This window comes from Oncorhynchus mykiss, chromosome 2 (genome assembly GCF_057628025.1).
Source record: "Oncorhynchus mykiss isolate SJ-2025 chromosome 2, ASM5762802v1, whole genome shotgun sequence".
Taxonomy (NCBI): Eukaryota; Metazoa; Chordata; class Actinopteri; order Salmoniformes; family Salmonidae; genus Oncorhynchus; species Oncorhynchus mykiss.
In genome coordinates, this window is record NC_143023.1 from 61457856 (window position 1) to 61471498 (window position 13643).

The window sequence follows — 13643 nt, forward strand, 5'->3', positions numbered from 1 at the left end:
CAGAGGTGCTGACAAACAGAACGTTGTAAAACATTTTACAAAGTATATACAAACTATATTTTTAAACACAGATATGGTTACTTTTGGTAGTTAATAAGTATAAGGGCGAGATGCAGATACATGGGAGGCAGATGGTTTGAGTCTCTGATATTTATTATAATCGAAGGTCAGAGAGATGGAGGTACAAAGTGGCAGGCAGGCTCAAGGTCAGGGCAGGCAGTATGGTCAGGCAGGCGGGTTCAGAGTCAAGGCAGGCAAGTGTCAAAACCGGGAGGACTGCAAAAGAGAGATAATAAATAGCAGGAGCATGGAAAATAACACTGGTTGACTTGACAAAACGAACTGGCAACATACAAACAGGGAACACTGGAATAAATACCCAGGGACTAATAGGGAAAGCGGGTGACACCTGTAGGTGGGTGGGGGTAGCCCTGCAGACAGATCCTCCAGAGCAGCGGACACCGGATTTGTCGGTGGGCAGAGTCAGACACTCTGCAGTTCAGCATGTCCAGCGTGTGTGTCCCAGGATGCATCAGCTGAGGGCAAGCGCAGTATAAATCAATTTAGACTTTATAAGAATCAATGTAGAGCGCTCTGATTTTGAGACCGCTATCAGGAGTTGGTTCTAGCCAAGTAGTAACACAGAATGAATACCACGATTTTGATTAGTGCTGGGCGAACCACCTCCCCAGGTATGATTGTGAGAGAGCCGCAGGTGGACGAGATAAGTACTGGACTGGGAAGAAAACCTGCACACATAGTAGTTCTCCAGAACCTGCAGTGGACTGATGTTTAGGTCGGTCATGGTGTGATGACATGACTCGCAGCAGCTGGTCTTTCATGCCTGCAGGTAAAGCCATGAAGTCACTGAGGTATCTGTCTGCATAGATTGCAACACATATGGCACTTCTGCAAGAATGCCGTTAGGGCAGGTGTTGTACCAAAAAGCCCCCCCCCTTCTCATGAATGCGCACGCACTCAATTCTTCATTACTGCGACTTGAAGGGGGGGGGCAAGGCTATTTTCTTGCCTGCCGAAATTCTCCCCTCCCCTTCTGTCTTGGGACAGCAAGGCCTGGCACACTTCAGAATCATTTTGGTTACTCATGTTGACCAGTAGTGTGTGCCACAGAAAGCATTATTAGAGTATAAAGAAACATAAACATTTATTTTAGAAACATTTTGTAATGTTTAAAATAAAGATAATACACAAATATTATCACCCAATAACACAAAAACATCACAGAAAGTGAAGTTTGTAAACAAACATTAAATAAGAAACACAAATTTCAATCTTTGCATAATAAGATATAAAATGACAATAAATCAAATATAAAAACACAATAAATAACAAACAAATATTGGAAAGCTGCAACAGCTTGACTGAACATTTAGTTCACTTTTTATGGAAAGTTTTCCAGGTGATACCGTCGCCTGGAACTCAAGGCTAACCTAGTCCTGACAGGCAGCGCAGACATAATCCTCCAATTATGGGATGGTTTTCATACAGGACTGGTTGAACCATCGTGGGCAGCAGTCACAACCAATCTGAAATTTATGATGAAAAATGTTAATATATTTAAAACATTAAATAGATTTTCTTGAATTACAATGATTTAATTACCAGACAAAGCAGACGATACTACCTCTAGAAATATTACTGCTTATACAAATTCGTACTCGGAAAAAGGTGCCTTTAGAAGTGAACAAGCAATTACTCAGCCTTCCTCATTATTGTCCACCTCCCCACAGAAGTGCCACATTTGGCTCAGATCATCTAGCAAAACATAATGTCAAGTAGACTATACATCTTTACATGTATTTTTCTGAGCAAACAGGGAACAAGGGAATAGTAAAGGTTTCTTGTAACATAAATATTTAAATACATGTGTTTTATTGGCCATCTAGTCAGAAGTTGGATCAAAGATAACCTTGAAAGATCCATATAAATGTTTATTTATCTCCAATTATTTTAAATTACAAATTGAACATAAGAGTGTTTTGGAGGAGAGTGAGTGCTATTTCTTCTCTCATGATGTTAACATCTTTGTCCGTATTTAAAAAGACAATCGACTCCTCCTTCAGAACACATTCAGCAAACTGGGAAAATAATTTGATGGGCATTTCAGTTTTCCCCCCAAAAAATATGTTACACTTAAGATTCTAATTCGCAAGACTACAACGACACAGCTATAATATAATTTGACAGTTCTGTTTAGCCTTTTAGTCAGTATACTTTCAGTAGGTTAATTGTGCATTACTTATGTATATACTCTCATACTTACTTTCAAGGCAAAGACTCCACAAGAAGTAGCCTCTTGTTGGCATGGGTGAGGAAGGGTACCACACGCCCATTTGGAGATTTTACCCCCCTTCTCTCTCAGGAATGATCTGAACATATATGTTAATACAAGTACAGCATTTTGAAACACTTTATTGATTACAATATAGAGGTAAATAACAGCATAGCATTTCGAAGACTATTCATTCCATTGTAAAATGACCTTGACCTGGCATCTTTTTATCTTTCCGGCACTTTCCCCCATTGGGTCGAGGAACAGTGCCCTCTTCTGGGATGGCAGCATAACATTTCAAGTTTAGACAGACAGAAAGACACACACATCACACACACATATTACACACACATATGGCACACACACATTTTACACACATTTCTTGCTCCCCCAAATGCCAGTCATTTCAAAGGTGTCAATGTAGAAAGCTTGCTCGGTTGACTGCCTATTAATATCATTACAATCTTTATAATTCACAACTGTGAAGGAAAATAGATAATGTAGGACAAGATATAAGAGATAAGTTGAGTGTCCTGTGAATATGTTTATGGATATATACTGTACATCTGTGTGTATATCTTTTTTATTTCAATTATTATTATTATTATCATTATTGTGTTTTGTGGTTGAGGGGCATGGGGCATGGGGTGGGGGGAGGTTGATGGGGATGGTGGAGGTGCTGGGGGTGTCCTATTGAGGGCGAAGTGACCTATTGGGGAGGGGATTCTTCATGGAGGCACATTCAGTCATAGTTTTGTTTATTATATTATTATACATTTATTCATTTTTTCTTATTTAAAAAAAATATTATTAGAACAGTTTACTGTGATTTTGGATATGCACTCATGTTGACTTATATATTTGAACTTCCTTTTTCACCCAGAGTAATTTTTTTATTTTTTATTATTATTTTATTATTACTACTGTACCTACATTCTTAAAAGCTAAAACAGAAAAAGATTACTTTTTTTAAAGGAAAAGCCATAAGAGGGAAAAGCACGATGGGATGGGGGATTGAGGGATGGGTAGAGAACAGTAGAGTGCTCTGAAAACTATTATTGCTGAAATAACCACTTCCTTTTGTGACTAGTCTAATACTTCCTGTGGCACACATCAGAGGGCACGATAGGTCACCAAAATTATTCTGAAGTGTGCCAGGCCTCGCTGAAGTGTGCCAGGATAGACCCCAGGATAGGCATGGATGTGTGTTATATTAAACACAGAGGAGGGAGTAAATTGTAGGCAAGCAATAAACATTTCAGAATAACTACTAGTCGAAAAAGACATGGGAGAGATGACGAATTTTGGCAAAGAGATTTATTTATAGACTAATACACTTAAAACAAATAGCCAAACTGAAAACTGAAGACATTACTAGTGCCTCCCCCGCGATCAAACCGACATAAAAAAATAAAATGAAACGCAACATAACATGATCAAATCCCAACTAGCAAGCAAGTCGCAGCAATGAAGAATTGAGTGAGTGTGCTTGCGCGTTCACCACAGTGCCAATATCCTCGAAACACCGGCTTTGAGGGCATTATCATTTTTATACAACTGGTTACCAACATATTCAAATAATAATTTACATATTTATTAAAAATGTTACTATTTCATCCTTCCTCAAGACATAGTCCCGACACAAATCTAGAGTTGCTACCCAAGCTGGCTGGTCTTTTTGTTCTGTATCTATGGATGTGACCCAGTTGTTCATTCTAAATGTTCCATTGCCATACTGGAAGGCAACGTTCTTATCCCTTGCTTGCTACTGTAGCCAACTACGTCTAATTTACAGTCACGTTAAAAAGTGCAGCCAGAATCACAACAAAGTAACTGCACTTGCATTTGCTTAAGCTGTTTTCTAGTGACATGTATTTGGAACATCGATAACAATGAGCTAATGGCATAGAAAATGTGCTCACTCGTCAGGTCACTGTTCAGAGAAGCTAGCCAACAACACAGCTAAAACAATCACTTCAAACTGAAGCTGGAAAGACTGCAAACTAGCTGCACTTCATTTACCGAGGTAAAGACAGTTTCAGGTTGGATATTCGACGGATATTCGCCTAGTTTTCCTCACGTTCACCAACAGCAGTTAGGGACTGTCAACATAGTGACAAATCAAATTGTTCAAATTTCAATAGCTCTTTTTAAAACCATTACTCCTAAAACTTTCTAAACTGGTTGTAGCTAACCTGATGGCATAGACACACATTGCACACACTTTTTTTTGGTCAATTTACATTTCGCAGTATTTTAAAATATTTATTTACATTTTTGAATTTCAATAGCTCTCGGTTATATGACCTACTGACTTCAAACAAGGTTCAGAATGTACAGTCAGTGGGCTTACACATTGCACACCATTTAGTTTGTCCATTTTCATCTCACATGTTTTTACATTAATTTTTCAAACTTTCAAATTTCAATAGCTCCTTGGTCATGTGACCTACTGATTTCAAACAAGGTTCAGAATGTCCACTGACTACCCTTATGTAGTCAGTGGACTATAGTTTTTCCATTGTACTGTATCTAATACATATTAGCATTTTACATACATTCATAAGTGTAATATTTTTTTATGACAATGTGAATGTGGTTGCTGACTGTCACTTTCAGACATGCGCAGAGCAGACTGAAAGGGGAAGGGTAGCTCTTGACTTGAACCACAGGGGTTCTCTGTAAAGAGAGAGTAATCCAAAAGGCACAGACACACCCCTTGACTTTCAATTGGCACCCTTGACCTGTTTGTATTCTCTCCTGATTGGTCTCTGTGGCAACTCCATTGTCGGCCCCATCATAAACATTTTATATAGTCTGGCAGTCTGACTAAAGTGCCAGAGGTATGAGAGACATCCTTCTTTGTATTTTTACTAATTACTGTCCATGAGTAACCTCAACCTTGTGGGTCTGTGGATGTTTGGGCCAATAAAGTGCCAACTCAATTCTACCATAGACTAACTAGTCTCTCATGCCCCTATGAACACAGGGCAATCGTTTTTACTCTAAACTAGCCTTTTTTTTTACTGGAGTACACCAACCCTAATTGGGGCTCTTTTCTTGACACATAGTAGCAGTTTACCAGATAAAAAGTCAAGAAGATCAAAAAGTAGATTGGCGTAAGGGTGTATTACGTCCTGTCCTGCCCCATTGTCATATCCATTCCAGATAAAATCATAGCTGAAAAATGCCTCTATGTACATATATACTGTATGTGGGAATGTCTTATGTCCGTCCTACATGTAGTGTTGGTACATGGAATATTCCTCAACTGCATATATCATAAATTGCTATTGCAAATAGAAGTATCTGTGATCTTTGTGATATGACTTTCTTTATTTAAGCACGTACTGATGAAACTGTCACTTAATATTTTTTTTCTTTAAGTCTACAAACACTACATTTATTCACTCTGTGATAGGGTTGGATCCTATATGCTACTTTTATTATTGTCCTGTAAATGGTTCAGTGTCTATAATTTAGGCTGTGTGTAGAATGGGGCATAAAGGAAATTAACTCTACTAGGTTATAGTGATAAGGAAATCAGCATACAGTTTTGTTTGGCCTGTGTATTCATTTGCCTATAACTAATCAGAATCCCATTATGTTTACATAAAAAAGAGAATACTTCAAAATGAGAAGATCGTGCCATGGAAAAGACAACTGGGTGGACATAAAGTAGAAAGGAGGGAAATAACTCACACCATGCAGCATGACACCTTCAGCTGTGGGGTCTTTGTAATGCAGGTTTGATAGTTATATTTTCAATGATGAATGGTTAGCTGTTATGTGACAATTAGGTCAAACAACTCTATTTTATCCCCTCCCAAATTGATATAGAACCTTCGCAAAAACACATGGAGCAACTGCAAAAAGAAATGGCTGAGGATATATTCAAAATGTCTGGTGTGTAATGACATTTAATTCAAAGTAAATGTAAATTCTTTATTTTTATGTAGTTGTGTGGGACAACCACATGTTCAGTTCATGCCTATGATTTCAGAGTTCAACAAAGCCAACAACTGCTTCATGTTTGCCACTGATAAAGAACCCTGGATGTGGGCCAAAGACTGACTGGGTTAGTAACTTTATTTAACATGTTTATAATCTTTTGCCAACAGTGACGGCATGTAAGACAATTTATGATATAACACAATGGATGGCTAATTTGTCATACTGCATTGATATTTGATATTATTTATAACATGTTACGCTTTGTTTTGTTTTAGACTGAATGTTTTGCATGCCAACAGTGATTCCATGTGCTGTGCCTACGAATGAAGACAAGAGTTCAGAGTGAAGAAACTGGAACTGGAAGTGATGTCTTTGTTGTTGAAAATGTATGCTATACCCCATCCACACTGAAGAGGCTCTGAAATGTACATCAACTAGGGATAAAGAGAAAGTTAACACTGTGAAATGTTTCATACTTAATTTAAGTTAAGTGTCTGTTGACATGTTGGAAAATATTAAAGGTCTACAATTTCTGCTTAATTTGTCAATATTCAATTTTTATTCATTGATTTTCTGGCCACCATTACTGTGGTTACATGCTCAGTATATGTATTGACCAGCAAGCCCACTGCAGCCTACCTCACTAGCTCACTCTCCATCCCTGCTTTGGACAATTCTTAGCATGACTCTCGTACTTTTCCCTTTTCATTTATGATGGATATTAACGACGAAAGGAAATATTATCTGTCCCTCTCTTATTGTGTACCGCTGTTAAATACTGTGGCAAAATAAAAAACAGGGAAAATAAGTACTTAGAACTACCAATTATTATAGATAAATATTAAAGAAAAGGGTTAACACAACACTGGACTGAACCCCCGAATTGTCAAACTAATATTAATTTACAACAATATAGAAGATACATGACTAGAGGTTATGCAATATGGGTGTATATCCACTGCACGCTTCTTAGGTGTGTAATTGACATGACCAAGGAGCCATTGACATGTAAAACTATGAAAAATGTACATTACACTACGTGATTTTACAGAACACAAACAAGAGTGTGCAATATATAAGGCTAGTCCGTGGACATTCTGAAGTTTGTTTGAAGTCATTAGGTCACATGACCAAGGAGCTATTGAAATTATAAAGTTTGAAAAATGAATGTAAAAACGTGTGAGGTGAAAATTGACAAATGAAATGGTGTGCAATGTGTAGGTCCACTGACTGTACATTCTGAACCTTGTTTGAAATCAGTAGGTCACATGACCAAGGAACTATTGAAATGCGAAAGTATATGTAAAAACGTGTGAGATGAAAATGAACAAATCAAAGGTTGTGCAGTATAGAAGGGTAGTCAGTGGACATTCTGAACCTTGTTTGAGTCAAGTACTATTGAAATGTAAGAAAGTTTGTACTTTGTTTACATTCCATATCGAATTCAACTAGTAATACAAAATGCTGCTCACATTTCCACATGTTTATTAGCTTTGGAAAGCGAATTAATGTCCAAATCGTGAAAATAGCTGTGCAATGTTGTGCGCAATTTTCCAACATCTTGATACTTATTTGGAGTCTGTGGCTCAAGTGGTTTGAAAGCTATTGAGGTTTGAAAGCGTGAATATCCGTCGAAAATCCAAATGAAACTGTTTTTACCTCGGTACTTCGTTTCACCTTTTTTCAATTGACATTTCTTTGTATATATCCATAAAAATGATAGCAGGTGATTCATGATTTCGACTGGCTGAGAAATGCAGGCTGTCTGTCTCTTCCCGACTCCGGACACATTCATTACCATGGTACAGTTGGAGAAACATAAACAAACTAATGTTTGGGTGTCGTGTGAGCATGCGGCTTTGTTGCGTGTTCAGGAGAATAGAGATGCGCATAAACTGGCAGCCGTTTCAACGCAGGCCAGAGGCAATTCTTATGAGTTTCGTAAAACACGTCAGAATTGGCTTTTCAGTAGGGAGAAATGTTTAGCTTGCTATATATATATATATTCCAGAGGAGGCTGGTGTGAGTAGCTATAGGAGGAATGGATCATTGTAATGGGAATGGTATCAATGGAATGGTACCAAAAACAAACTCATGGAAACAATGTGTTTGACTCCATGCCATATATTTCATTCAAGCCGTTACAATGAGCCTGCCCTCCTATAGCTCCTCCCACCAGCCTTCTCTGATATAGATAACGTGCAATATTAAATCACATGGTTACTTTGGATACAGTACATTTCATGTGTCAAAGTAAAAAAACAATTTAAAAAAATGAATGATATTTCCCTGTGTTCATGGGTAGCCAGTGGTTAGAGCATTGGACTAGTAACCGAAAGGTTGCAAGTTCAAATCCCTGAGCTGACAAGGTACAAATCTGTCGTTCTGCCCCTGAACAGGCAGTTAACCCACTGTTCCTAGGCCGACATTGAAAATAAGAATTTGGTCTTAACTGACTTGCCATGTTAAATAAAGGTAAAAAAAAATAATCTTTGAGATCCGCACCAGTTCACTCATGTTATGCATTTGATCTCACATAACATAATTCCCAAGATAATGGTTCCCTATGTCTTCTGTGGTGGAAATTGTCTTAGAAATATGACACTTACAAGAACTTGTGAATTCATAAGCCGTGTTGGTCTGCGGAACAACCGTTTTCCTTGAGCACTGGCCCTGCTTTTATACACATACAGCATATCAGTCTATCCCACATGCAAATGAAGTTCCTTCCCTCAGTCCTTCTGCCACCATTATCTTTTAGTTCAAGTTTCTTGCTTGTTCACGCCCATCTCTGCTTTTGGTTAGTTTATAATGGTGGCAGGACCCTTTCATGTCCTAAAAAAAATTATATATCTATCATGCTTATGTCCCATCTGTTGGTCCGTTGGCAAGCACTCTCCTTGGTGTGTCCTTCTAGTATTGATTTGTCCTGGTGTCCTAAGTGCTTCTGGCTTTGGCCTTTGCACTTATGTTCAGCTTAATGTACGCCTTCGTGCTTATGTCCTTGCTACTTCAGTATAGCATCTGCCCAGCCTATCAATAATATATTACACTAGCTCCCACACTTCTTGCTTGAGTCCAGTCTGTCTGGATGTATCCTGTTGGTTGGCCTCTGGCAGTAAGCAGCTGTGATGGATTGTTCCTGCAACGGTGGCGTTGTGTGTTCTGTGGCTAAAGCAAATAGATAACGACAGACAGCATCCTTGTCTCCCTTGATAACTTAAATGATGATACAATAGCTCAATCCAACAAGATAACAGACAAAAAAACTACTTTTTTATGCCCATTCTACTCCAAATATTTTTTTCAGCATCTAACGATACTGCCACTTTTGGAGCGTTCCAAGTTCCTGGTATGATGGATTATGTAAAAAAATTCAGTAGAGATTGCTTTTGTACTAATAGCTGCTGTGAACATAAGTAACAGGCTTTAGTAATTTGTGACAAGTGTTTGTAGAATTGTACTGGGCATCAATCATTGCCAGGAAATTTCACATTACCAGATTATTGATGACCTCCCCCAGTTCAACCTGGGGGTAATGTTTCTATCCATATACACTAACGTTCAAAAGTTTGGGGTCACTTAGAAACATCCTTGTTTTTGAAAGAAAAGCACATTTTTGTCCATTAACATAAAATGTATCAGAAATACAGTGTAGACATTGTTAATGTTGTAAATGACTATTGTAGCGGCTGATTTTTTATGGAATATCTACATAGGTGTACAGAAGCCCATTGTCAGCAACCAACACTCCTGTGTTCCAATGGCACGTTGTGTTAGTTAATCCAAGTTTATAATTTTAAAAGGATAATTGACCATTAGAAAACCCATTTTGCAAATATGTCAGGACAGCTGAAAACCTGTGCTGATTTAAAGAAGCAATAAAACTGGCCATCTTCAGACTAGTTGAGTATCTGGAGCACCAGCATTTGTGGGTTCGATTACAGGCTCAAAATGGCCAGAAACAAATAACTTTCTTCTGAAACTCGTCAATCTATCCTTGTTCTGAGAAATGAAGGCTATTCCATGCAAGAAATTGCCAAGAAACTGAAGATCTCGTACAACGCAGTTTACTACTCCCTTCACAGAACAGCGCAAACTGGCTATAACCAGAATGGAAAGAGGAGTGGGAGGCCCCGGTGCACAACTGAACAAGAGGACAAGTACATTAGAGTATCTCGTTTCAGAAAGACACCTCAAGTCCTCAACTGGCAGCTTCATTAAATAGTACCCACAAAACACCGGTCTCAACGTCAACAGTGAAGAGGAGACTCCGGGATGCTGGCCTTCTAGGCAGTGTTCCTCTGTCCAGTGTCTGTGTTATTTTGCCCATCTTAATATTTAATTTTTATTGGCCAGTCTGAGATATGGCTTTTTCTTTGCAACTCCGCCTAGAAGGCCAGCATCCTGGAGTCGCCTCTTCACTGTTGATGTTGAGACTGGTGTTTAAAGATGATTAACTTTGAAACAAAAGTAAACACCTCACACACATGGTTATGGGCTTAAAAAAAAGAATACACACGTGTACCATGTCAGATATTTAGAATTGCAGATTAGAAATGTATTACATTTTGAGTTTGCATCCCAGTACTACACTTTAGTCTATATAGCCTTCTTTTAACCATAAAAAGGGTTAGCAGTCACACCTAACCAACAGACACCTCTGGTAAGAATGCACCCTGCCTGTCTTACTTTAGTCCCCTATAAAATCAACAAGAGCCAAGTGAAGGATGCTGCTGACAATATATTTTTTTAAGTGTACATTTTTTTTATAGAAACAAATAACATATACCAACATAAAGAAATAACACTAGGTAGAACAAATACATACAGTTTTCCTGCTATATGCATCCAGAATACTGCAAAGCAACCTTGTTTCAGCTGGCTTAGTATCTCTAAATCATACAATACTGTTCCTCCCGCGTCAAACGGAATCGATTTAAAAGCCAGAAAAATAACTATTGGTAAGGTACCCACTTGTTATAAGATTGTAAAAGGGAACAGTAGAGAGGTGGGCAGAATGATATCTTACAAATTCATACAAACCGCAGTCAATTTTGCATAGTTCAAAACAGTAAACATGAGGTTTGCATAAAATACTGTTTACCCCCCAAAAATGTCAGCTACAACACTGACAAGAAAATAAACATTACAAAAACAGCCATCCAATGACACACAAAACTTTAGTTTAGGGTTTTTAAATTAGATTAAGTTTCGCAATGTTGCCTGTGATGGGGTCAACTTGGGGTCATGACTTGGGCTGCACCAAATGTTTGATGTATAATAATAATTGGTTATGCTTAGGTTGTATTAATAGAAGGGGAAGGGTTACATTTATAGGGTCCTAGACTACAGATTAACAATATATGTGCATTATAAGGTGTAATATTGTTCCAGTTATTTTCTAGTCTCTGCTTCTTATAAGAAACGGTCTGAGAGATGTGAGTTATTGCAGTCAAAACAAGGTGTCTGTGAGAAAGTGCCTCAAAGATAAGAGATTCATAGACACAGAACCCTGCAGGGGAGTGAAAGAGATAAGAGACGAGTCAGACATACCACCATAAATCAACTTGGGGAGTGGACATTTACTGCTGAGCCTTTAGATAACACTGGAACTATTGTTTGAATAGCTGTGTATGCATAAACTTTGACTCATGAGAAGAAGGTAATGACGTAGGCATTTACATCACTAGGGGTTGACTGCAAGCATATTAAAAGCAACTTGGACTTTTCCTATTTGGCAGAACTCAGGAGAGACATCAGTTGTATGTGTGATGTTTGACTTCTGTCTACAGCTGTATTTTGATTAAAATTGTTCTGATTTATAAGTGCACATTGAGTGTTCCTTATTTGTTAAGTAAATAACAGAGCCAAGAAAAGTGTAACCAACAACTGTCAGGCCTGAGGTAGAGAGGACACTGTCAGATAAATTCTCAGTCACTTAAGAATGTAAACGCTAACTACAGTAAATAATAACTGTATTATGAGCTGCCAACCTTACCACAATGAGGTCAATTTCTGCATTCCCAAAGAAAATACATTGGTTATGAACATTTGTCATTAAAAACAAAAATTGTACATATATTTCCATGGGAAACAAGGTACAAGAATCAGATTGTCATCCGACAGCCCTCACTCCACTCCCCCAGTCCATAACTGGAAGCAATACAATTTGTCGTGGGTCAGCTGCCAGTCCTACTTCTTCTGCTTGAATTTCTTCTGAAACTTCTGGAAGGTGGTGGAGGAAGTCTTGGGAACTTTAGTGGTCAAAGAGGTGAGAGGACAATATCTCTTCTGAATGCCAACAGACCATACACCTAAATGGAGTAATAATTCATTTGTTACAATAAATGTTAAAAAAAATAAAACAAAAACCTACATCCTCATATTTGACAGAAAGGAATAAATGGAGATAGAGAACAAACTGAATAGATACAAGAAATGCTTTCCTTACAAAGATATGGAAAATGCAATGTAGGCAGCGGCCACAATACATACAGTGGGGCAAAAAAGTATTTAGTCAGCCACCAATTGTGCAAGTTCTCCCACTTAAAAAGATGAGAGGCCTGTAATTTTCATCATAGGTACACTTCAACTATGACAGACAAAATGAGAAAAAAAATCCAGAAAATCACATTGTAGGATTTTTAATGAATTTATTTGCAAATTATGGTGGAAAATAAGTATTGTGAGATCTTGCGTGGAGCCCCAGATCGAGGGAGATGATCAGTGGTCTTGTATGTCTTCCATTTCCTAATAAATTGCTCCCACAGTTGATTTCTTCAAACCAAGCTGCTTACCTATTGCAGATTCAGTCTTCCCAGCCTGGTGCAGGTCTACAATTTTGTTTCTGGTGTCCTTTGACAGCTCTTTGGTCTTGGCCATAGTGGAGTTTGGAGTGTGACTGTTTTGAGGTTGTGGACAGGTGTCTTTTATACTGATAACAAGTTCAAACAGGTGCCATTAATACAGGTAACGAGTGGAGGACAGAGGAGCCTCTTAAAGAAGAAGTTACAGGTCTGTGAGAGCCAGAAATCTTGCTTGTTTGTAGGTGACCAAATACTTATTTTCCACCATAATTTGCAAATAAATACATTTAAAATCCTACAATGTGATTTTCTGGATTTTTTTTCTTCTCATTTTGTCTGTCATAGTTTAAGTGTACCCATGATGACAATTACAGGCCTCATCTTTTAAAGTGGGAGAACTTGCACAATTGGTGGCTGACTAAATACTTTTTTGCGCCACTGTACAGTACATTTTCAACACATGGTTGAATAGACAGCATGCTTTATTACCTTTGGATTTTTGGACTATTGCCTTAGGATTCTCAGCCTTCACAGCAACTGGACCAGCCATGTCTGATGGAAAAAGTGTTTCAATGTGAAAAGAGCAT

General features: G+C 38.2%; 1 protein-coding gene and 2 long non-coding RNA genes across 4 annotated transcripts in view; 1 reads left to right on the forward strand and 2 right to left on the reverse strand.

Moving 5' to 3' along the window:
* Positions 1 to 1150: 1150 nt before the first annotated feature.
* On the reverse strand, positions 1151 to 2392 carry LOC118941125 (uncharacterized). Of its 2 annotated transcripts, none has more exons than XR_016487590.1 (2): positions 2285 to 2392; positions 1151 to 1547 (listed from the first exon to the last, which is right to left on the reverse strand). It is a non-coding gene; the product is annotated as an uncharacterized LOC118941125 (long non-coding RNA). The 2 variants fall into 2 exon arrangements; XR_005037415.2 differs by having other exon boundaries at positions 1151 to 1776.
* A 3671-nt stretch (positions 2393 to 6063) lies between these two features.
* Positions 6064 to 6790, forward strand: LOC118941126 (uncharacterized). The gene is made up of 3 exons (XR_005037417.2): positions 6064 to 6199; positions 6297 to 6371; positions 6523 to 6790. It is a non-coding gene; the product is annotated as an uncharacterized LOC118941126 (long non-coding RNA).
* A 3982-nt stretch (positions 6791 to 10772) lies between these two features.
* LOC110493232 (uncharacterized) overlaps positions 10773 to 13643 on the reverse strand; it is a 28429-nt gene continuing 25558 nt past the window's right edge. Inside the window, 2 exon segments of the mRNA XM_021567503.3 lie at positions 10773 to 12564; positions 13546 to 13608. Coding sequence (XP_021423178.3) covers positions 12443 to 12564; positions 13546 to 13608 — 185 coding nt within the window. The 3' untranslated portion in view covers positions 10773 to 12442.